This window comes from Phyllostomus hastatus, unplaced genomic scaffold (assembly GCF_019186645.2).
Source record: "Phyllostomus hastatus isolate PE091 unplaced genomic scaffold, TTU_PhHast_1.1 phas_contig_34, whole genome shotgun sequence".
In the NCBI taxonomy this organism is placed as follows: Eukaryota; Metazoa; Chordata; class Mammalia; order Chiroptera; family Phyllostomidae; genus Phyllostomus; species Phyllostomus hastatus.
This window is the reverse complement of record NW_025333857.1, coordinates 41,172,769-41,196,631: the sequence shown is the minus strand read 5'-3', so window position 1 is coordinate 41,196,631 and position 23,863 is coordinate 41,172,769. Positions and strand designations below refer to the sequence as shown.

The following is a 23,863-nucleotide window of genomic DNA, read 5'->3' as shown; positions in this document are numbered from 1 at the left end:
ACTATTTAGATTCTATTTAGATTCTCTGATTCTTCCTGATTTTGTTCTGAAAGGTTATGTTTGTAGGAACTTTGTTCATTTTGTTCAGGTTGTCCAGTTTTTTGGCATATACTCGTTCATAATATCATACAATGCTTTGCATTTCTGTGATGTCAGTTGTTCCCTCTCCTCTTAATTTCTGTTTTTATTTATTTGGGTCCTCTCTCTTTTTTTCTTGATCAGTTTGGTTAAAGGTTTGTCAATTTTGTTTATCTTTTCAAAGAACCAGCTTTTGGATTTATTGGTTCTTTTGTATTTTTTTTTACTCTATTTCATTTATTTCTGCCCTGATCTTTATTATTTCCTTTCTTCTACTCACTTAGGCCTTTGTTTATTGTTCTTTTTCAAGTTCCTTTAAGTGAAAGATTATCTATTTGAGCTTTTTCTTGTTACTTGAGCTAGGCCTGTAATGCTATGAGTTTTGCTCTTAGGATTGTTTTCCCTGTGTCTCACAGATTTGGGTTGTTGTGTTCTCATTTTAATTTGTTTTAAGGTAGCTTTTATTTTCTTACTTTATCTCATTGTTAACACATTCACTGTTTAATAACATGTTATTTAGCTTCCATGTCTTTGTGTATATTTGTTTTGTTCTTGTGATTGATTTCTGGTTTTATAGCATTATGATCAGAGAAGATGCTTGATATGATTTCAATCTTATTAAATTTATGAAAATTTGTTTTATGTTCTAGTGTGTGGTCTAGTCTATAAAATGTTCCATGTGCACTTGAAAAGTATGTATATGCTGCTATTTTGGGGTGAAATGCTCTGAAGATATCAATTAAATCCATTTGATCTAGTGTGTCATTTAAGGCCACCATTTCCTTGTTGATTTTCTGTCTGGAAGATCTATCCACTAAAGTCCATGGGATGTTAAAATCCCTGATTATGACTGCATTTCTGTTGATCTCTCCATTTATGTCAATCATGATTTGCTGTACATATTCATTTATGTGCTCCTATGTTGGGTGTATAAATGTTTACTAGGGTTATACCCTCCTGTTCGACTGTTCCCTTTACCGTTATGTAGTGTCCTTTGTCTCTTACCAAGTGTCCCTTGGTTTTAAATTCTGTTTTGTTGAATATAAATACTGCTACCACACCTTTTTTCCCCTTTACATCTGCATTAAATATCTCTTCTCATTCTTTTACTTTTAGTCTGTGTGTATCTTTTGTTCTGAAGTGGGTCTCTTGAAAACAGCATATATCTGGTCCTATCTTCTTGTTCATTCAGCTACCCTTGTCTTTTGATTGGAGCATTTAAGCCATTTACATTTAAAATGATTATTTATTGTTATTTACATTTACATTTAAAGTGATGTATTTATTATTTAATTTTTTAATTGTGTTCTTTTGTTGTAGTTGTTATTGTTCTCCTTCTCCTCTTTCTCCTCCTTCTCCTCTTTTTCCTCCTTCTCCTTCTTAAAGCAAGCCCTTTAACATTTGTTGTAATACTGGTTCAGTGGTAACAAACTCCTTTAGCTTTTACTCATTTGGGAAGTTCTTTACTTCTCCTTCAATTTTAAATAATAGGCTTGCTGGGTAAAGTAGTCTTGGTTGTAGGTCCTTGCTTTTTCACCACTTTGAATATTTCATGCCAGTCCCTTCTGGCCAGAAATGTTTCTGTTGAGAAATCAAATGACAGTCTATGGTAGTTCCTGTAGGTAACTAACTGCTTTTCTTTTGTGGCTTTTAAGATTTTTCTCCGTGTTTTTGAGTGTTGACATATAATGTATATTGGTGTGGGCCTCTTTGGGTTCATCTTGTTTGGAACTATCTGCACTTCCTGCACTTGTGTGGTTTTTTTTCTTCACCAGGTTAGGGAAGTTTGCACTCATTATTCCTTTCAATAGATTCTAGAGCCATTGCTCTCTCTTTTCTCCTTCTGGTATCCTTTTGATGTGAATGTTGTTATACTTCATATTGTCCAATATGTACTTCATATTGTCATATTGTCCCCAAATGTCCTTTAAACTAACCTCATTTTTAAATTTTTTTCTTTTTGCTGCTGTGATTGTTTTCTTTTTTTTTTTTTTTGCTACTTACTCTTCCCAATCACTGACTTGATCCTGTGCTTCGTCTAACCTACTGCTTATTCCTTCCAGTGTATTATTTATTTCATCTAATTGCACTCTTTATTTCTGAATGGTTCTTTTTTATGGTTTCTATATCTTTTTTCATGATATTGAGCATCTGTCTAATCATTACTTTGAAATTTACATCTGATAAATTGCTTGCCTTCATTTAATTTAGCTCTTCTGGAGAATTCTCTTGTTCTTTCATTTAGGGCCTGTTTCTTTGTCTTCCCTATTTGGCTGTATTTTGTGTTTTTTTCTACGCATTATGTAGATCTGCAAAGATCCTGGTGTAGACCTATGTCAGATGCTGCCTGTGACTGGCCCTGGACAACCTGTTTGGAGCTAATAGTGATCCACAGCTTATGGCTCTCTCTGCTAGGCCTGAGTGCATGTTGAAAGAGCCAATCTGAGCATCAAGGCTGGTTTTTACCTGCACTGGACCTGAAAAAGGATCAGCTAAAGTTTCAAAGCACCCAGAGCCCCGCCTTGGCCTATAGACTGTCTGTTAGCCTTAAAGACTGAAAGAGACTCCAGCTGTACTCAACAGGACTTACACCGCACAGGGTGTGGTGAGAAGGATTCCTGTGGTTTGGGCTATTGCTTAGCCTAGGCTGGTACCACATGGAGGGGAGTGCTCTGCCCAAAAATGATGGCCTCTGTGGTATGGGGAATGACTGAGCACAGGGATCCTGGTGGCTGACCTGTCAGCTCTCTCCCAGAGCCACCAGCCTCAGACTCTTTTCACATGGCTCTAGTCCACTCTGTCCTTTCTCTGCTGGAGTCCATAGTAAGTAGCTATAAACAAAATTTTACATTGGCCCTTTAAGAGAGTGTCTGAATCTCTAGCTATCCCTCCTTGGTGGACAGAAACCCTGCTGCTTATCACAGCCAGATGTATGTGGGCACCTTTCCTGGTTCTGGTGCTCTAGGCTGAGGAGCCCAGGTTGGAGTTTAGACCTCACACTTCTCAGAGGGGTGCCCCCCAACTGGTGAAATATACCTCTGGAACTTCAGCTGCCCCCTGTGGGAGCCCTCTCATACCTCCCAGCCAGCCCTCTCACACCTCCTCACTCCCTACCAGTCTCAGTGTGGTAGTGTGGTTTCTTCTTTAAGTCCTTGATTATAAGACTTCTCTCCAGCTAGATTTCAGTTGGTTATTCAGGATGATTTTTCTATAATTTATTTGTTATTCTAGTTTGGTCCTGTGAGGGGGTTAGTGTAGCTTCCACCTACTCCATTGCCATCTTATCATTGGTATTTCCTATTTTTTCGCTATAGCAGATAGTGTTGCAGTGAAATTGCGTACAAAGACATTTCTCTACATTAGATTCTTAAAAGTGTAATTGTTGGGCTGAAGTATATGCACAGTTTAAATTTTGAAGAACTGGGCAACTCATCCTTGAAAAGACTGCTAACATGCTAATAAGGTATGAAAATGTCTACTCTCCCATGTAATCACTAACTCTAATGTGATGTTAGTGTTTTAATTTTCATGTCCCCTTTTACTAGTATGGGTGAACCTCTTTTCAAGTGATAACCATTAGCATTTCTCCTGGGAATTGCTTGTTTACTTTACACATTTCTGTTGTGTTTTTGTCCTTCCCTTATAGATTGTAGGGATTCTTTTATAATCTGCATATCAATCCTTCACCTTCTATAAATATTAACATTTTTTCCTAACTTGTTCTCAGCTTTCAACTTTTTAAAATGTTAATCTTGTGACTCATGTACTTTTAATATGCACAACTTCTGCATGTGAAGAGTACTTCATTTTTGTATATTCTACATTTTATTTAATTTTTATGTCGGTTTTCTATACTTGAAGATTATAAATATGTGTCCTATTATTTTTCTTCAAAATTAATGCATTAGGTTGAACTTTGTGAAATTGCTGTGCTCAACTGCTTTTAACCTACAAAAATGACAATTTCATATAGTAGTTTAAGCTAATATTTATTTTCATTTAACCTGTTAACTTCATTGGAATTTTTAAGTACATATGACATAAAGTAGGGAAGTGTTGTTGTTCTTTTTACCTCCAATTGTTTAGCAATTTTTCTCAGGTATGCTCTAAATTGTGTGTTTTAGTATTCATGCTCCATTACTAACCTTATAGTATAGTTTTGATATCAGATAGGTCAAGTTCCCTCGTCATCAACCTTTTTTTAACCCCAAATTTCTTAATTTTTCATGTGGACTTTCTCCATTTGTCATTTTTGAAAACACACTGAGGTTTGTATTGGACTTGCAGTGAATTTTAGTTTAATTAGAGGAGAGCTGCATCTTTGAAATAGTAAGTTCTCCAATTCAGGGAATCTTTATGTTTCTTTTTTTTTTCAGATTTTTCTTTATGTTGCCTATCTATGTTTAAGCATTGTCCTCATACAAGTTTTGCATGTTTCTTGTTATAAATATTCCTGGATATTATGTGGCTATTCTAATTTATACACTTAGCTATTTTGAATGAGATTATCTACTACTGTATTTTAATACTGTCTTTGCTAGTACATAGTAAACCACTGCTTTGATATGTTGATGTTACATTGAAATACTTTCCTAAATTCTGATTAATTCTCTCAGCTCCTTATTTGAATCTTTGCCTTTCCTGTTAGATAATAATATCACCTTGAAATAGTGAGAGCTTTGTGCCTTCCTTTCCAATATTTACACTTCTAATTTTTTGTCTTTATCATATTGCATTATGAGGGCCACCAGAATAGCGCTGAAGTATGGTAAGGGTTTTGTCATGTTTCTGAGTGTGGTGTGATGATTGATTGTGATGACAGAGAGATTCACAAGATGGTACGACAGCTGCATCAGTTAGGATACCATTAGCAACAAGTAATAGAGAACTCTAACAAACACTGGTTTAAATAAGGTGATTTATTATCCAAGACAAGTCCCATGTCAGGAAGGATTCCAGTGTTGAGAACCCAGGCTATTTCATCTCTCTGTACTGCCCTTCTCTGCTGGCCAGAAGTCCCCTCAGACCATTTGCTGCCAGCATCAGAATGTGGCTGCCAAAATTCCTGGTGTCTCTTTCAGATACAGACTCTTTCTCTTCACCTTGTTGTGCCTTTCCAGGATGTTCTTCTTGGAAGCAAGAAATCTCTCTCACAAGTTTCTCCTTGTTCCCATCAGCAACTCTTTCCTCCTTTTCATTTTCAGGGTTGGCTCACATTGCCTATTTCTAAATCAGATACCACCTACAGCCTGGAATCACCAGAATCCACTTAGATTTAATCATATGGGAGAAAAATGGATAATAAGGCATCAACCATGTGAAGTGCCAGATAAGAAGCACCTGTATGAGACTAGTAATGGGGATGAGAGAGTCTTCCCAGAGGAAGTGACACACAGGGTCTTAAAGAATGAGTAGGAGAGTAGGAGCCATCTGGGTGCAGAAGGGCATTCCAGGAAGAGGCGACAGTGTGCAAAGGCACAGAGGCATGATGTAGCATGACACATCTGGGCACCTCTAATAGATGGATTGGTGGAAATGTGTGGGCTAGAGAAGTGCATTTTGTGCTGAAGAGCTTACTCTTTAGCATGAAAGGCATGAGCAACCTTTTAAGAGGATTCATATGACTAATTAGACATTTTAGAATGATTGTTCTGGCAACAATGAAAAAGGAGTCAGACTGAGGTCAGGGAAATCAGTGGTAAAAATGGAGAAATGGAGAGTCAGGAGCAGCTCTCAAAGTGAATATGGTGGCAGAGTTTGTAGAAGTTGGTGACATTAGATGTGAGCAGTGAGTGAGAAGTAGTCTAGGCTACGCCTCAGTCGGCTGATGTGGGAGACTGGGTTATGGTAAGTGGTAGAAAAGGGAAAGGCTTGGGTGGGAGAAAATGTGTTTGATTTTTGACATATTGAGGTTGATGTGCCTACACAGTTTGCATGGTGAGTCTGGAGCTGATTGAAAGGTTTTGAGCTGAGATGGGTCAGAGATTCAGTAACATGTGCTTCTTAAACTAAGCTGTATTCTAAATTCTCTGGTCAAATAAATTTGGGAAATATTGAGGTATTGTAAAATATTGAGGTACTAAAGCAACACTGGTTTCATCAGGACCTCTCAGACATTTTAATCTGCTACTAGTGATGTTACTGAGAGTTTACCACATGCCAGGCACTTCGCATGCCTTAACTCATCTATTGCGTTCCACACAATACTGCCATGTGCTGTGTCCTGGAGTTTTTTCCATTTGTAGGTGATGAAACTGGAACAGAGTGATTAAGTAACTTCTGTAAACCCACATGACAACTACTACAAGGTCGGGATTAAAATATAGAAAGTTCAGAGCTTGTACTCTTTTAAAAAAAATTTCAGCTTTATTGAATTACAATTGACAAATAAAATTGTATATAAAGTGTACATCCTGGTAGTTTGATATACATTTACATTGCACAAAGATTCCCCTCTACCTAGTTAATTAACACATCTATCATCTCACATATTTTTCTTTCCTTATTTTTTTTGGTGTGAACATTTAAGTTCTACTTTATTAGAAAATTTAAGTTATGTAATGTAACACACTCTTATCAACTATAGTCACCACTATAGTTTGGCATTAGATCCTGAGGCCTTATTCATCTTATAGCTGAAAGTTTGTAGCCTTTCATCAACCTCTCCCTGTGTTCCCCACTCCAGTTGCTGGCAACCACTTTTCTATTCTCTGTTTCTGTGAGCTTGACATTTTTAAAAAAAGATTACACATTTAAGTGATACCATGTAGTACTTGTCCCTCTCTCTGGCTTATTTCACTTAGCATAATGCAAGGCCCATCCATGTTTCAAAAATTACAGGACTTCTTTCTCATTGCTGTATAATATTCCATGGTATATATATATCACATCTTCTTTATCCATTCATCTGTTGATGAAAAGTGGATTGTTTCCATATCTTGGCTATGAATAATGCTGCAGTGAACATGGTAGTTCAGATACTTCTTTGATATACTGTTTTCATTTCCTCTGGATATACCCTCATATACCCAGTATGGACTTACTGGATCATATGGTAGTTTTATTTTTAAGTTTTTGAGGAACCTCCATACTGTTTTTCACAGTGGCTGCACCAATTTATAGTCACACCAACAGTTCACAAGGGTTCTCTTTTTTCTACAGCTTCACTAACATTTGTTATCTCTCATCTTTTTGATGATAACCATCACTTTTTGATGAGAGTTTGTACTCTTAACCTTAATGATTATATCTAAAAAAGGTTAGTGTGCAGTTTTCCAAACTAATCTGATCATAGGACACTTTTCAAGAACAACTGGAAGTACCTTAGTGGACACTAGTTACCTGCAGAGCCATGTTGAGCAATGCTCAGCAGCATATTGGAGTCATGAATACGGTTGACTCCAAGGGAGAGAGGGTACAGAGTGACAAGAGTGGAGAGTTAGGGCCACCACAAATATTGGGAAGACACTGTGAAGATGACTGAGAATCACTGGGGGAAAACCAAGCAGAGAGTGGAGTCTCAGATGTCAAGTGGTCAGCAGGAGGACAGAAAAGAACACACATTGTCTTTAGCAATATGGTGGCCATTGGAGATCTTGTTGAGTCATTTCAGTGAGTTGGAAGGGGCATCTGGCCACTGCAATGTGAAGAGAAGGACTGAATCATCTTCTTGAATTCTAAATATTGAAGCCTCACAAAATGAGGCCAAGACTAAGGATGTCAAATATTCAGCTACTCTTAGAGACAAGACCAGGAGGTTGGTAGAAGATGACCACAAGGAGAAAAGAGATTGGGGTGCATGCATGGGAAGAACATTAGGATTTACTGTGTGTGTGTTTCCATTTGTTTATACCTTCCTGAGTCACTAGGATGACTGTTCATGAGTTTTAAATAGAATGGGAGGGCAGCCTCCCAAAAATATTCAGAGACATCAGGTATGTTTCCAGTGTGAGATATTTTGCAATAGCTATGCCTGAAAGTGAAAATCCTCCTCTGGAAAAGTAAATGTCATTTGTAGAATCCTTTCTTCAAACCCATGGGGCATGAGCTTCACTTGAAGGATTACACTTTATCCCTAACACAAGGAAGGTAAAAGAGTTAGTCATGTGGGAGGTAAATGGCATAGTCTCTTACTACATTTTGGAAGTTTACATACCACTTAATGTGGATAGAAAATAGTTTAGGGGCTGATAGCACATGCAGAATATAGTAAATTTTAAAGTTTATTTTATTTTCAACCCATACTGTTAATTCCCACAACAGCAAGTGATTTTTTTGCATGTGTTTTTTGTTTTTGGCCTCTATCCTGGCTATGATACAATCATAGTGGTGCTGATACATAATTAGGTGACCACAAAATTTGTTAGGCAAACCTTTTGAGAGCAAAAGGGGCACTTTAGTAATGTTGCTAGGAAAACAGGCATACAGTGATATCTGACAGCCCCGGGCAAATGGTGACAGATGACCATCCTACATATAATTACACTGTGGTTTCAGCCAGTGAAATTGGGCTAATAACAGAGAAGGCTCTTCTTCCTTAGCTAAGAAGTGAGGATCTCTCTAGGTGTCTTGGAACCCCTTCTTTTCAGGAAACATGGTGGTCTGGAACAAGCTTTGGAGTCAGACAGGCTTGGGTACAAACCCCTGCTCTGTAGCTGCCTGGCTTCATGACCTTGTGTGAGTTACTTGATTTCTCTGAGCCTCAGTTTCCTCATCTCCTGTGTTGACATGATCAGTGTTAAAAATGTTCAGCCCTGTAAAAATCCATTGGAAATTTCAGTGCCCTACTCTTTCCCCTCTCTCCCACAATGTTTCTCAATAGATAAAAGAGAAATCACGCTGCTTGTTATATGCAGTGATTGGTACTTTCAGAGAAAGTATATGCAGAGTTTTGAGTGGGATGGTGCATTGATAGATAAAGACTAAGATACAGCCACAGAACACTGGAACTGGAGATGCCTGCATGATTTGCAAGAAGTCTAAGACTCACAGAATTGAAGTGCTATGCCTGAGGGTACCCAGAGAGTTCTGGCTCAGTTGGGAACCAAATCCAGGTCCCTGCTTGTGTCCCTGGAATTCTTCAAGCCACTGCTTGTGAGAGGGGTCTGCCCCCAGCCTCCGCCCACCTCCCGGCTGCCACAAATGAGAATGAGTCTACCAAGACCTGATCTGCTTGGGAGGAAAGGTGGCTGATCTCTCAAAGGAGAAGGGCCAGGAGCCTGTTCCTCAATGGGCTGACTTGGATTTAATTTGCATAGGAATACAGCTCATCAGTCATTGTCAGGCAGTAATGATGAAACAATAGATAACATTCAAAGAACTCAAACAGCTTATTTTGAGTCAGGATCAGATAGTTAAAGGGCCATAAAACTTTGGGGAAACAAACTCATTCTATGCTTGGACCCTTATCATTTAAATTGAGGGTATTAGCAAAGTAGGTTTCATAGGATTTTATGTATTCTTTCTTAGGCCTGATCGCCCCAGGGAACCCACCCTTTCCAGCACAGGGCTGAACCCACCTTTGGCATTGTTTCAGGCTTAAGTCAGGCAGGGGAAGTCAGCCAAGAGATTAGGAGACCTTCTCACAGACAGAATGAGGACTCAGGCTGTGTCAAAGCCAAGGAGTGAGGGTCCATCACCCCTTTCTCTATACCTCCCCCAATTCCTTCCCTGAGGGCCCCTTCTCGACCATGCCTGTCTTAGGGTGTCCCTCCTTTGAGGAATCTTACTCATCATTGGCTAACCAGTCATCCACCCAGGGCCAAGCAGGATGAAGTAAAAGGGGGCAGAGGCGATGCCCCTACAAGGAAGATAAGCTTTGTCTCCTTAATGGCTTATGGTCCCAAGATCTTTTTACTCATCCTTAGCCAGGAGGGGTTACAGTTTCTGAAACCAGGCAGGGAAGTTCCCAACAACTGTTCTTTTCCCCCCACCATATTTCCCAGAAGTTCCCTCCCCCTCTCCCACTCTTCACTCTTCTCTTCCTTACTGTCAATTCAAGAGGACAGCATACTTTCCAGAGCCAGTATGGTTAAGCTGATCAATATAAGTAGATCAGAGTTTAGCCCATCTCAAGAAGGATGGTTCTGGTTAATAAGTGACAAAAGTGTGACCTCTATAGAGACCTGACAATATGGTGTGTGCCTGGGCAGTGGTTGTGTACCCTTTTAGATTCAGTGTCTGACTTAATAACAAAGATCTTACAATGTCCTTTCTACCCTCGTGAGATGAACTCAGAGAGATGCAATTTATGTACATGTAACTTTATAAGTCAAAAAATGCCATCTAGCTTTGTTAGGAGAAATTGGAAGAAAATTTATAATAAAGTAATAAGTCTCTACAAAGATTTTCTCAGGGATGACTCACCAGGAGGCAGAATGAAGGAATATGATGCTTGTACCCATGTGCATGCAGTGGGGGGAAACTGGTGTCAAGGCACACTTATACACCTTAGGCATTCTGGATGGCAGTGATGTGATATTCTGAACAGGTAAACAACTTTTGGCAAAAATCTTCATTTGATACAGTGGTGGCATTCCTCAAAAATTCAAAATAAGTTAAAATGATACCTAAAATACTTTAGGTTTAAATGTAAAACAGAGGTAGGTTCTAGATTCAGATTATTTAAAATAGGTTTTTCATGTACATGGATAATATTTGATAGGACATCTGCAAGTTATGTGGGATGCAAAATAAGTCTTCATTTTGTGGTGCCATCCTACACATTTCAGGATGTCTGGCATCCCTAACTCCCACTCCCTAAATGGTACTAGCCCCTCCACTCATTGACACCTCCAAAAAGCATCTATGATTTTCTAAAACACCCTCCTGCTTGCTGGGTGATGGGACCTGTTTCTTTTGCCCTTGCTCTGCAGCTCAGATGGACATTCAATAGTTGGGTATCAGCACAGGGTGACTTGGAATACCTCCAAGGAAACAAGAATGGTGGCTCCTGATGGTGCTATTTGTCGAAGCCTCCAGCATGGAGGTAGGGATGATGCTCACAGAACAAGCACCATGTGGCCATGGGTGGGGGAAGGGGAGTAAGGTGCAAAGCTGAGGGAGTATCTCCTACAAAATGAGGCAGTTTGGTTCCAGCCAAATGACAGCAATGGCAATGACAGATTCCAAGTAGGAAAAGCATTGCCAAATGGATTTAAATTCACCCCAAGTAACCCAAACTCCAAAGTCTTTGCTAAGGAGGTTAGTGTGGATAAATGCAAATGATGTGTGATGTGTTATCTTTTGATATTGCCATATTGTCCCTAAAGTGCTTCCTCACGTGTTCCTTTGTTATATACTTTGTGCCTTTCCACAATCTCAGGAGATAGTTAGGGTTACTGTTATCTTCATTTTGACATGCTTGTTCTGATGATACCCAATATTGCATCGCTTCATTCATAGAGGTTGTAACACAGAGAAAAACTACATAAGGCACCATTAGCTGGCCTCTTTACCTGTTTTGTAGACACAAGATGCTGGTAATTTCAGCTGTAGTATTTGGATTTTGTCACAGATGTGCTTGGAATTAATAGAGATGCAGATTTCTGAAAGTAAATATGAGCAATGCTTATTCCATTTTTATCTCCACTAATTTTGCTGTATACTAAGATAAGGCTTCTTATCATGCCTTTAGCCACGAGATGAAGAACAACCTTTTCAGTAACAGCATCTGTCTTCAGCCTGCTGAGTAGGTTGTGCTGTGGTGTATGGAGTGTATTTAGGGAGTTCCATCACACTGGGGTTGCATGAATGGTGTTGACTGGAATGCACAACCTGCCTAACTACATGTGGCAGGCATACTACCTGTCTGTCATCAGTGGGCAGTCTTCCTCATCAGTATCTTCTGATTCTATTTCACTTTAATCATATAAAAACAGTTATACCACTATACCAAAATGTAATTATAATAGTTAACATTTATTGAGTGTTTATGTGTCAGAAATTTTACAGCTATTATCTAATTTTAATTGGGCTGTATAATTAGATAAACTTGAAAGTTATATCCTTTTCTTAAATCATTGTCATTTTAATTCTTAAAAAAAAGCTTTCAGCCTTTAAGCTTTGTGAATATATTCATGAGGCTTCTCATACATGATTGAAGTAAAATAAATTTAATGGAGCAGTGCAGATAATCTTACTAATTTTGTATTTCTGGTCTCCTTAAATGTTTTTGTTAGAATTCACCAGAAAAGGTGTGAAGGAAACTTTGAGGATCTATCATGTAAAGAAAATTAATATGGATAACCAACTATAATTCACCTTGTGTACTCTTAATAGTGGACTTGTTAGGAAACCAATCTACTTGATGAAATAATATTCCTTGATAATAGATCAAATGTAACCTAATGTTCTTTGGTAAGCTAGTACTATCTAGTGTTGTTTAATATCTGTGTATTTGTGAATTTTGCAGTTTTCTTCCTGTTACTGATTTCAGTCATCTTGAATTTGCTAAGAATTGTTTGTGACCCAACATATAATCCATCCTAGAATATGCTCCATGTGAACTTGAGAAGAATATGTGTTCTGCTGTTGTCAGATAAAATGTTCTGTAAATGTCTCTTAGGGCCATTTGGTCTGTAATATTATTCAGATCTACTTCCTTATTGTATGTAGACAATCTGTCCATTGTTGAGACCAGGGGACTGAAGGCCCCTTCAATTATTGGATTGCTGTTTGTTTCTCCATGTAGCTCTGTTAGGTTTTGCTTTGTGTATTCAGGTGCTGTGATATTGGGCACATAAATGTGTGTGTGTATATATATATATTTCTTTTCCAGGGGGAAAATACTTCTTTTTACATATTCATATGCAGTGATTCCTTTCATTGCTGTTAATAAGCTGGAGGACTCATCCAGCAGAACTCTTCTCACTCTGTGCGCACCTGGCTAGAGGAAAATGTGGCATCATCTGACAAACCTGTGCTATGCTAATGAGCCCTACAGCTTTGACACAGGCACATAAACATATCTTCTTGATGTATGGGTCCCTTATTATTATATAATAACCTTCTTTATTTTTTACCATTTTTAATTTAATGTTTTATTTTGTTTGATTCAAGTATAGCTACCCCTACCATTTTGGGTCACCATTTGCTTGAATTATCTTTTTCCATCCTTTCCCTCTGTGTGTCTTTAAGGATACAGTGTGTCTCTTGTACGCAACATATCATTGGACCTTATTTTTTATTCATTCAGCCATTCACTTTGTCTTTTGATTGGAGAATTTAATCCATTTAAGGTAATTATTGATAAGTAAGGGCTTACTGTTTTGTTAACTGTTTTGGGGTGGTTTTGTAGCTCCATTTTTCCTTATTTCTTATTGTGCTGTCTTCATGTGTTTTGATGTCCTGTTGTATCAGTATGCTTTGATTTCCTTATCATGTTCCTTTGTGTATTACTACAAGTTTGTCCCTTGCAGTTACCATGAGGTTTACATAAATATCTTGAAATTATAATACCTTATTTTAAGTTAATGCCAACTTAACTTCAGTATAGTTCCTAAGCTTTGCATTTTTACTTCCCCTCTAGCTCACTGTTTAGGATATTGTTTCACCATTTCTTGTATTGTGTAACTGATAATAGACTATTGCAGTTACAGTTATTTTTGCAATTGTTTTTTTTAACTTTTAAACTATATTTAAGTAAATTACACACCACAATTACCATATTACAGACTCTATGTTTTTTACTATTACCAGTGAGTTTTACACTACCTTATGTTTTTATGACATTAATTAGTGTCCTTTTACTTCCATTCAATGAACTCCCTTTAGCATTTCTTATAAGGCTGGTCTAGTAGTGATGAATTTCCTCAGCTTTTGTTTGTTCAAGAAAGTCTTTATCTTCCATTTCTGAAGGACAGCTTGGCAAGGTATAGGATTCTTGGTTGACAATTTTTTCCTCAATATTTTGAACATGTCATCTCATTCTCTTTTGGCCTAAAAAGTTTCTATTGAGATATATACCAATAGTCTTATGGGGGTACCCCCCTTGTATACAGTTTATCTTTTTTCTGGGTGCCTTTAAAATTTTATCTTTGACAGTTGACAATATGGTTATAGTCTTTGATATTTGACAATTATAATATGTCAGCATAGTCCTATTTGGGTCCAGTGTACTTGGGGTCTCTGGGGCTTCTTGGACCTGGATGTCTAGTTCTCTCCCCACATTTTAGAAGTTATCAGACATTATGTTTTTTAATATACTTTCTGTCCTTTTCTCTTTCTCTTTTGGAATTCCCATAACGTGAATAGTTTCACTCATTTTCATTCATTTTTCTTTTTGCTCTTCTCCCTGGATAATTTCAAATGTCCTGTCTTCCAGGTGGCTGATTCTTCTGTAGGGCTGAGTCTGCTTTTGAAGCCCTTTATTGAGTTCTTCCATTCAGTTATGTATTTTTCATCTCGAAGCTTTCTGTTTGGGGTTAAAAAAATTTTTTTTTGTTTCTTTGTTGAACTTCTTGTTTTGTTCATTCATTGTTTTCCTAATTTTGTTTAGTTTCCTATGTGTTCTTGTAGTTCACTAAACTTCTTTAAAAGGATTATTCTGAATGCTTTGTCTGACAGGTCATAGATCTCTATTTATTTAGGGTCAGTTATTAGTGCTTTATTAATTTCTTTTGGTGGTATCACATTTACCTGATTTTATGTGGTCCTTGATTCTTATGTTGATATCTATGTATTTGAATTAGTGGTCTTCTCTTCCAGATTTGCTTTTGCACAGAGTTCTTCACCAGTAAGTTCAGTTTGGGTTTCTAGATGTGTGCCCCTGGTTGAGAACAGCTGCATAGGACTGCTGGCCTTGATTCTCTGCCCACCTGAGACTGTAGTCTCTGTTCAGGCTTACTAGACAGTCAGGACTGTCTATGCTCACCAGTAGATGGGGCTATGAATTAGCTTTCCTACCCTAGTGAAGCAACAAGATGGGATCCAGATCCTGCCCCACTCATTGTTGAACAGAATCAGGTAGGAGTGTACACTGGATGTACACTGGATTTCCTGGTCAGGTGAGGCCAGAGTTTTTCTCTGCAGACAGGAAAAGCCTTAGGCTTTGCTCCCTGTTCAAGTGCCACTGTAAGCAGCACTGTTTGATAGGCTGCCAGCTCCCAGTGTGCTCTGGTAAAGTTCCCTGGTTGGGCAAGCTGAAGGCTGTATTCAGCAATGACTGAGTCCATGAAAGAATTTCCCTGCCTAGGTGCAATGGGAGAAGCAGCTTCAGGGCTACTGAGGTTCTTCATTTGTGGTCTTAATTCAATCTGACCAGTGCCCCAAGTCCCTGGTTTAACAGAGCCACTTGTTTTGCCCTGGGGGACCATCACCTCTGCTTACTCTCCTTTCAGCCTGAGCATTGCTAGGTAACACAGTTTCCAGCTGTTCTCACCAGCCCCTCCCAGCAGGCGTGGGTGGAGTTATGACTCAGTTCTTCAACCTGGGCAAACCAGGTCCCAGGATTCCAGGGTCCTTGTCTGAGAACCAAATGAAGCAGACCTGTTCCCCACTGAGTTCCCTGGTCAGGTGTGCCACCAACTGAGTTCTGCAGATAAACGAAGCTGCTCACAGGCACTACTGCTTGGGCTTTGCAGGTAGGAATGCAGCCTGCTAAGATCTGAGTACTGGTTGTTGGAAATCTCTCCCCACAATCAGATTCCCAGGGGTTGAGTCCTGCAGATTCCTCTGCAACCCCAGATTGGGGTGAAACCAGAGTAAGGGCTCCTATGAAGTGACCTACAATACTGGGGTGCCTGGATGTCACCATAGGCTCAGGGGGCACCTCTTTGTGTGCATATGCTGTGCTGGCCTGGGGGCAATGCAGTCAGCATGTAGCCATTCATCTTACCCTTCTAATGCAGTCTATCTTGGTCTTTGTGGTACAGGGTCTACTTCAACTTTCCTCCTGTGTTCCAGGATTTTTTCAGTGGTGCTTTGTTCATGAACCATTGTTCTTGTGAGGGGAAGCGAAGCCAGGAATGATGTATGTTGCCACATGGGTGATGTCACTTCCTGCACATACTGAGGAGAGAAATTCTGAAATGTATTCAATTACCTAATGCACACACGGTTACCAATTTGGTATTATATTGTAGAATTGTCCTGGAAAACACATCTTTAAACCTGCTTTTATTTCCCACTGAGTACCAATGGCTCCAAATTAGGAGAGCTGGCCTTAGGCTGACAGTAGTAGGTAACTGACATGTCTCTCCCAATAAACTTTAGGAAATAATATTCATGTCTTTTGACAAAGCTGTTAACCTTTTGGACACCTCTGGCCAATGAACTGAAAAACAAGAGGGACAGAAAGATTTATATGTAAAGATGTCTCTTACAGCATTTTTTTTTTACAATTGTGAAGCAATTTAAATGTTTGCCAATAGGCAACTAATATTGTATTAACTAAATAGAATTTGACAAGTATATAGAATTATAAATACTAAAAGGAAGTTTATTTCAACATAAATGTCTAAGTTAAAATGTGCACATATTTGCAATTATACAAACAAGAAGACAAAACATAATAAAGTGATTATAATTGGATGGCAGATTCTATAATTTTCCTATAATACTTTGTTTGACAGAGTTTACTTCTAAAAGATACCACTAAAATTGATAAAATAATAGTGATTTATTGTCATTTTATTCTTTCAAATGAGCAAAGTTGAAGGTCATAATTGTACACATAAATGTTAATATTGCCAGCCACTTGAGGTGTTTTTTTTTTTTTCTGGTTTGTTTCCATCTACAGATTTTCATGGAAAAATAAAACCAAACCTGAAAAAATTTTAAAAGTGTCTCTTATGTCTCTTTACAGGTATTCCTCTGCCCAAAGAAGATGGCATTTCTGCACCCTTGATCTCCAGCTCACCAGTGAAGGAAGCCCGGGAGTATGAAGAGCCCTCAAGTGAAGAGGAAGATAAAATGAAAGAAGAGCCTTTGACTATCTCTGAACTGGCGTACAGCCCAAGTGCTAGCCTGCTCCCCACCCCAGTTGATGATGATGAGATCGACATGCTCTTTGACTGTTCATCTCGGCATGAGTTGGAAAGAGAAGACACAGATTCGTTTGAGGAACTGGAAGCGGATGAAAATGCCTTTCTGATGGCAGAGGAAGAGGAGCTGAAGGAGGCTCACCAAGCTTTGTCATGGAGCTATGACATTCTGAGCGGCCATATTCGGGTGAACCCACTGGTCAAGAGTTTTTCCAGGCTCTTTGTGGTGGGTCTGGGCCTGCTGCTCTTTGTATTCCCCCTGCTCCTCCTCCTTTTGGAGTCAGGTATTGATCTCTCCTTCTTATGTGAAATCCGCCAGACACCAGAGTTTGAGCAGTTTCACATTGAGTATTACTGTCCTCTCAAGGAGTGGGTGGCTGGCAAAGTAAACCTCATTCTCTACATGCTGGGTTGCTCATAAAATGCATCTCTCATAAGACTAAGGGCTATATTCAATACTAGTGATTTGTTTTTTCTGCAAATGCCTGGTTCTGAGTGGTCATGGAGCCGTCAACAGGTGTTCTTTGCTCAAAACTGATTATTCAAACCTTTAAGCTAACTTTCCATAATTCACTACACTTAAATAAGTTTAAGTCAAATACAGTCATTTTTGTTATGGGTCAGGAAGATGGCCTTTAAATAACCAAAAATGTTTATTTTTATTATATCATGGCATACTCTTTATCTATTATATCATAATACATTTCTATTATTCCATAATACATTGAGCTGAATTAGGTTTCCCCCTTTTAGATAATTAGCATCATTATAGGCTATAAGGTTCAGAATCAGAATTTTAGTAATAATCCAAGAGAAAGCTTTTGAATATAATCCTTAGTGAAAACAATGTCCTCTAACCAATGCCTATACAACTAAATTTATGCTGGGTTTTTGTTTTTTTAAAAATATTTTTATGTGTTCAGAATATTTTGGTAAATTTTTAGCAAAAAAAAAAAAACCCTCCTGGAGTTATTTAATTGTACAGATTGTAAGACTAATGCACAAAAGGTATGTTGGGCATTTTTTAATGTTTTGGCACTGGTTTGTTTAAAAAATATTTTTGGCTGAAAAAAATCACATAATTTGTTGTTAGCTACTTATGAGTTAGAAAATAGGTAGAAAGACTGTGGTAAGTAAGCTCCTAAAACAAATGATGGAAATGGAGGATGTAGAAACGGAGCATCATCAAGTGGACACAGGGTGGTCCCTTTTTCAAAGTATCTGGACAAGATGACTAGTTACTTTCATTTGCATTCCGCCTAAATATTTTGGCTGAGGAAGCAGAACATTTTTAAAAGAGTGAAACTTTAAAGGAAAAGAATGAAAAGAGATGCAGTTAATTGCATGTTATTGTACAGTAACCCAAGAGTGGAAGCAGATGGGAAATGGACAAATGGCAAGTAGCAAAAAAAGTTTTGGTGAGGCTGGTAGTCTAGTGGTGGTAGGAAAACGATTGATTTTATGGAAGTGCTGGTGATACAAGGTGTTGGATGATGTAAAGAACAGTGTACTCGCTGTCCAAATTGACATGAATATGTTTAAGTGGATCTAAATAAAAGTGGAGAAACTTGAAGGCACAGTTTTGGTCCCTCATGCCATTGATTGTGATTCTGTGGAAGAGCTTAACTTCAAAGGAAGTGTATGTATGTGTGGGGGCAGAAAATGAAGAGAATGGATTTTGGCTTTTTGATAAAGCTAATGATCTTTTGTGGTGGTCATTATTTCTCCTTGCCTGGTTTCCTTAAGATCTTAACCCATTCATAATTGGGACTCTCGTTAAGAAAGAGGAGTGGGCTCACTAGCTGATACACTATTTCAGCTTGGGTGAAGTAGAGGGGGGAAATGTTCTCTAGTGCCTGTCTTCATACCATTACATCCATGGCAGAAGGCTCCGATGCCTTCCCACGCAGCATCCCGACCAGTCCTGTGGTATAAGTGAGAAAGGTAAGAACATGGAGCTTTGGGATTTCTCCACGAGCTGAAAACGTTCCACTGCCTTCATGTACAAAGAGACTGAGCTTCCTGTAATCTCTGACTCCAACAGACACTTGAGCTCTACATGAGCATCATTTCCAGAACGGCCATTCTGGTCCTACTTATTCATGAAGCTCTGAGAGCTTTATTAGGCATTTAATTTTGAAAATGAGTTTTAAAAGTCAGCTCATCTAGCCTTCAGTTAAGCAAACTCTAATATATGGTTGCTATTAAGATTGTAGAGTGTGCTTTCTCATGTGCTTTTCAGTGATTGGTTTTGCGTTTTAATTTTAATACCTTAAATTTGATAATGATATACAGATATATTTCCTATGGTTTATTTTGGAAGTTTGTAAGTGGCCAGCTTTGAAATTAAAGGTTTTTTCCCCCTGTTTTTCATATGACTTGGAAATCATACTTTCCAATGAAAGGGCCCTCCAATGTAGTCTGAAATAAATTAGTCCTCCTTTTAATTATGCTTCAGTTTCTAACCATGACAAATCATCTAGCTTTAATCCTTTTAAAATAATATTAGATATTTTTAAATTATGGAAGTAATACATTGCCCATCATAAAACATTTCAAAAATACTGATAGGGTAAATATCATACATAGTCCATCACACAGACTTATATTAAGAGGTAATACATTATTTTTAACATTTTCAGCTAACATCTCTTTTTTCTTTGGCAAAAACTTGACTATTGACTAGAAATGTTTCTAATTAAAGGAGTTGACAGGGTAGGGTCTGCTGAATTTAAACAATAGCCACCAAAAGTAAAAGTGGGATCCTGAAATGCCATTTTTCAGGACAGGATATAAAAAGCCTTTTGAGAAATACCATGTAAGTGTGGTAGAAGGCAGTCACCAGTTACCTGAATGAAGTGAGAAAAAACTGCTTCCAAGATAGAAAATATATGAGGGGGGACCCTAAAAAACCAGAATTTTTAAAATAAATTGTGTATTTATTCTTACACGTTTAAACCTCAGTCACTTTCAAAGTACTCTCCATTTGATGCACTACACCTATTGAGACATTTTTTTCTATTGCTCAAATTGGTTTTTGAACTTGTCAATTTTGGTGTATTTTAGTGCTTCTGCTGTTTTTTGTTTCACCTCTTCCACATGGGCAAAATGTTTCCCTTTGAGGACTTTGTTCAGCCAGGGAAACAAAAAAAAAAAGAGTTGCTTGGGGTGAGATCAAGTGAATAGGGAGGGTGGGGCATGGGGGTCATGCCATTTTGGGTTGAAAACTGCTGAATACTCAGCATGGTATCAGCGGGTGCACCGGTAAATCACCCAGCATGAAGTGGGCAAATGCGTTGAAAGAGTCTTCAAAAAATAAAAATTCACTGAAGCTGAACATAGCCTCTCACAACAATGCCAGCTGGTACACTGATACAGATGGTTCCTAGAACACTCACCTGGCATGGGAAGCCTGACCTACCAGGGACTCACTCCCCAGAAGACAGATAATTCGGAGGTTTTTTGGTCCCCCCTCGTATAATATAGTGAGATACATAGCTCAAAGCAAGTGTGTGAGTATATGTATATTCCATATTATTGGTATATGTGTTTACATATGCATATATATGTGTGTGTATATACATCACTGATATGCTCTTATACACAGTTGTGTTTAATTTTCCCCAGTTGAGGATTTTTTGACATTATTATTCCTTTTCTCTCTCAGATATCATAGTGGATAAAAGTCTTAAAGGTTTCAATTTTCTGTGAAAATCACTGTGTACATTTATAGTCATATATACACACACATATATGGCAAATACATATACACACATAATCTTGTCTTTGCAAGTTAGATCATTAAAAAAACATAGGTAAGGTATATTGTGTTTCTGTCTGTGCTTGGAACATATTGTAAAATGTCATGTATTTGGAATATATTTTGTGGCTTGTTTAATATTTATAAAATCAACTCTGGGAAGAATTCAAAATGAATTCATTTCATTGAAATACTAGAGATATGGGGGCCATATGATTGGAGCCTTATCTTTGTATAGTGAAATTTGCATTTCTATGTCAATATTCAGATTGTTTTATATGTTAATATGGTGGCAGAAATCCCTAATAAAATTACTCTGGGGAAAAATATTTCTGCAATCATTTAGTTTTATTCAAGGCAAAGTTTTATAAATAGCCTGTTGGGAAGTACAGGAAGGTGCTATCTAGGACCATGAAATGGTGTCACCTTTGAATGGTGCTGGCATGAAAAAAAAATCCACAGGTAATGGATGGAAGCAATCGTTTGCAGAAGCCTCTCTGGCTGAAAGCAGGAGTACTGAGGGTAATGGGAATGCACCCAAATATAAGAGATAGCTATGGCACTAAGATACCCGGAGAAATAAAAAAAAAAAACAGGAGTGTTCTGCATGACAGGTAGGAGGAAAGATTTTAGAGTGCTAGGAATTAGTATGTCATCACTTCTGGCCAAAAAAGGGTGTCCTCCTGTGCTAGAAAGAGCCTATATCATATCAGACTCAGGTCTGCAACACTTGCCACTAAACTTCTGCTGCCTGTTCATGGGCCTGGAAGACTCTCACTAGTCTTCTATCTCCCCCTCCATTCAGCATGGCCCATCACAAAGCTGATGACTGCACACCTGACAGTTGAATCACTGTGTGTTATTTTGAATGAAGCAAAAGGGACTCTGTTACAGGAACACAGTTCATGTCCAGCCAAATTGTACCCCAACTGTGGTGGCCTCTTAAATCTGTCATGTTCTGTTTTTCAGTTTTATTTAGATATAATTGATGTATGACAGTGTGTTAGTTTTTAGGTATACAATGATTTGATATTTGTATATATTGCAAAATGATAAAGTTTAGGAAAAAATCCATCACCTCACATAGCTACAAATTTTTTTGTGGTGATGAGAACTTTTAAGGTCTACTCTCTCAGCAACTTCAAATATGCAATGCAGTATTATCAATGGTAGTCACCATGCCATATATTACATCCCCAGAACTTACTTATAATTGGAAATTTGTACCTTTCGACCTTCATCCATTTCATCCACTGGGATGTGGGAGGTGAGGGAAGTCTGTCAAGTTCGTACTCAGCAGTCCTCAGAGGTCCAGGCTCTAGAGTACAGGCAAGAAAAGAAATTCACTGGCTAGTGTTCAGGCAGGAGGTGCCATGGACCTACAGTCCCAACTCCAGCAGCTCTAGCCAGTACTGTTTTTTTTAGGTTAGTATCTGCAGACTGGAAGGCTCACACAAAATGGCCCTTGGCTACTTACTCATTGAATGGTCCAGGTTCCTGACCCAACCTTGCCTCTTGGCAGGAACCCTTTTCCTTACTCCTATCATTTTCTGCTCAGCCAAACAGGGGCAAGATCTCTTAACCACACTCCAGTTTGGAAGGAAAGTACTGGGGAGAAGTTTCCACCTCTGGGGTAACCTTGGGATGGTTGTGGTTGATGAATTTGAGATCCTTTAAGCCATCTTTCTCTTCTGGGTGGAGATAATGTGCCAAAAGTCCCTGCTTACTTGTCCTCCTGCTTCTCTCTCTCTCTCTTTTTCTCTTGGACCTGCTTTTGGGCTTCCAGTCTCCATGCAGTAAACAGACCCAGCAGGAGCTGCCGTGGTGGGCCCAGCCAGGACTCTGCTCTCCACAGTCCAGCCTCAGTCTCTGATGGGGTGGGTAAGTCTGGCAGGCCCTGCCCAGTGGGCTCAGCTGTCATCACTGCTGAGACGAGGAAAGAAGCTTCGCTTGGGCCTCAGATCCCAGATGTGTTCTCCAAAGCTTTAATAAAACTGATTTTAATCCTCTTCTGGCCATTGTGTCTATTGTATATTGAGAACTGGGGTGTGATTCACACTAAGAACACTCAAGAATGTTGAGGACCTCTGCAACCTCTAATGTTGCAAGGAAGGAGTGGAGAAGGCTGCTTCTGGCTGACCCTCAGGTGACAGGGCATGTCTGCCACTGACATAAGCCCTGAAAGGCCTTGCAAATGGGTGAGGGAACTTAATATTAGTAAAGAACAGAGGATTTGTGGGAACTGTACATCCCTATTCTTTACCTGTACCTGGTACATGCCCTGATGTCACTTTGGAAAGAGAACCAAGGCCACTTCCCTCATTGTAAAGGAAAACTCTTAGTAGGACAAAGGGTATGCTTTGCATGGGTGCTGAGTATTGAAATAAATCTTGCAAATTACAGCAGCTCCTCCAACTAACACTGATCATCTTAAGTCTCCTCGCCTACAAGAATTATTTTTATAATTATAAGGATTTTGAGTTTTCCAAGGAAAGTGCCCTTCAAGGAAGAGAACACACTAATAAACCAACATCAATTTCCACTCTGCTTGTCAGTTATATTCTTCATAGGTTAAAAGTCAGTGTTCTTGTCTAAGTATCCTGTAATTTGTGGGGAGTGAATCAGCTTCCTTCCATCCTGACTCAGCCTGAGTACCTTGACCACCCTGAGCTGCTGGTTTTGCAAAGTTGCAAACAGTGGCGGGCACATAAAGGTGCTGCTCCCTGGCCATAGCATTACTGTATAATTTATTGTACAAACCAGGACTCTTGAGAGTGAAGGGGATGTTTTTAATGATTATGTCACAGCAATGGGTGTCAATGAGGACTGTTCCAGATACTCTGCCATAGGCTTTGACCGATGAGCTGGACGCCCTCTTTCAACAATTCCTCCAGCTCAGTCCGTCCTCTAAAACACTGACCAGGTGAAACAGGGCAGGATTACTGCCCTATAGTCATAGCTCTCCCACTTGCCATGGAGAACCAGATTGAAGTTCACCAAAATTAATTATATCATGTGTTTTAAATAAGATGTTTGGCACTGA

General features: G+C 38.8%; 1 protein-coding gene across 3 annotated transcripts in view; it reads left to right on the top strand.

Annotated features, from left to right (window-relative positions):
* FRMD3 (FERM domain containing 3) overlaps positions 1 to 22,829 on the top strand; it is a 264,153-nt gene extending 241,324 nt beyond the window's left edge. Inside the window, exons 14-15 of one of the 3 annotated variants that reach the window (XM_045840802.1) lie at positions 16,883 to 17,286; positions 22,607 to 22,829. In XM_045840802.1, the coding sequence (XP_045696758.1) occupies positions 16,883 to 17,286; positions 22,607 to 22,693 (491 nt within the window). In that variant the 3' untranslated portion in view covers positions 22,694 to 22,829. Of the gene's footprint in view, positions 1 to 16,882; positions 18,640 to 22,606 lie in introns of those variants that run through there. The other 2 variants (XM_045840803.1, XM_045840801.1) reach the window with 2 other exon arrangements.
* Positions 22,830 to 23,863: the final 1,034 nt, after the last annotated feature.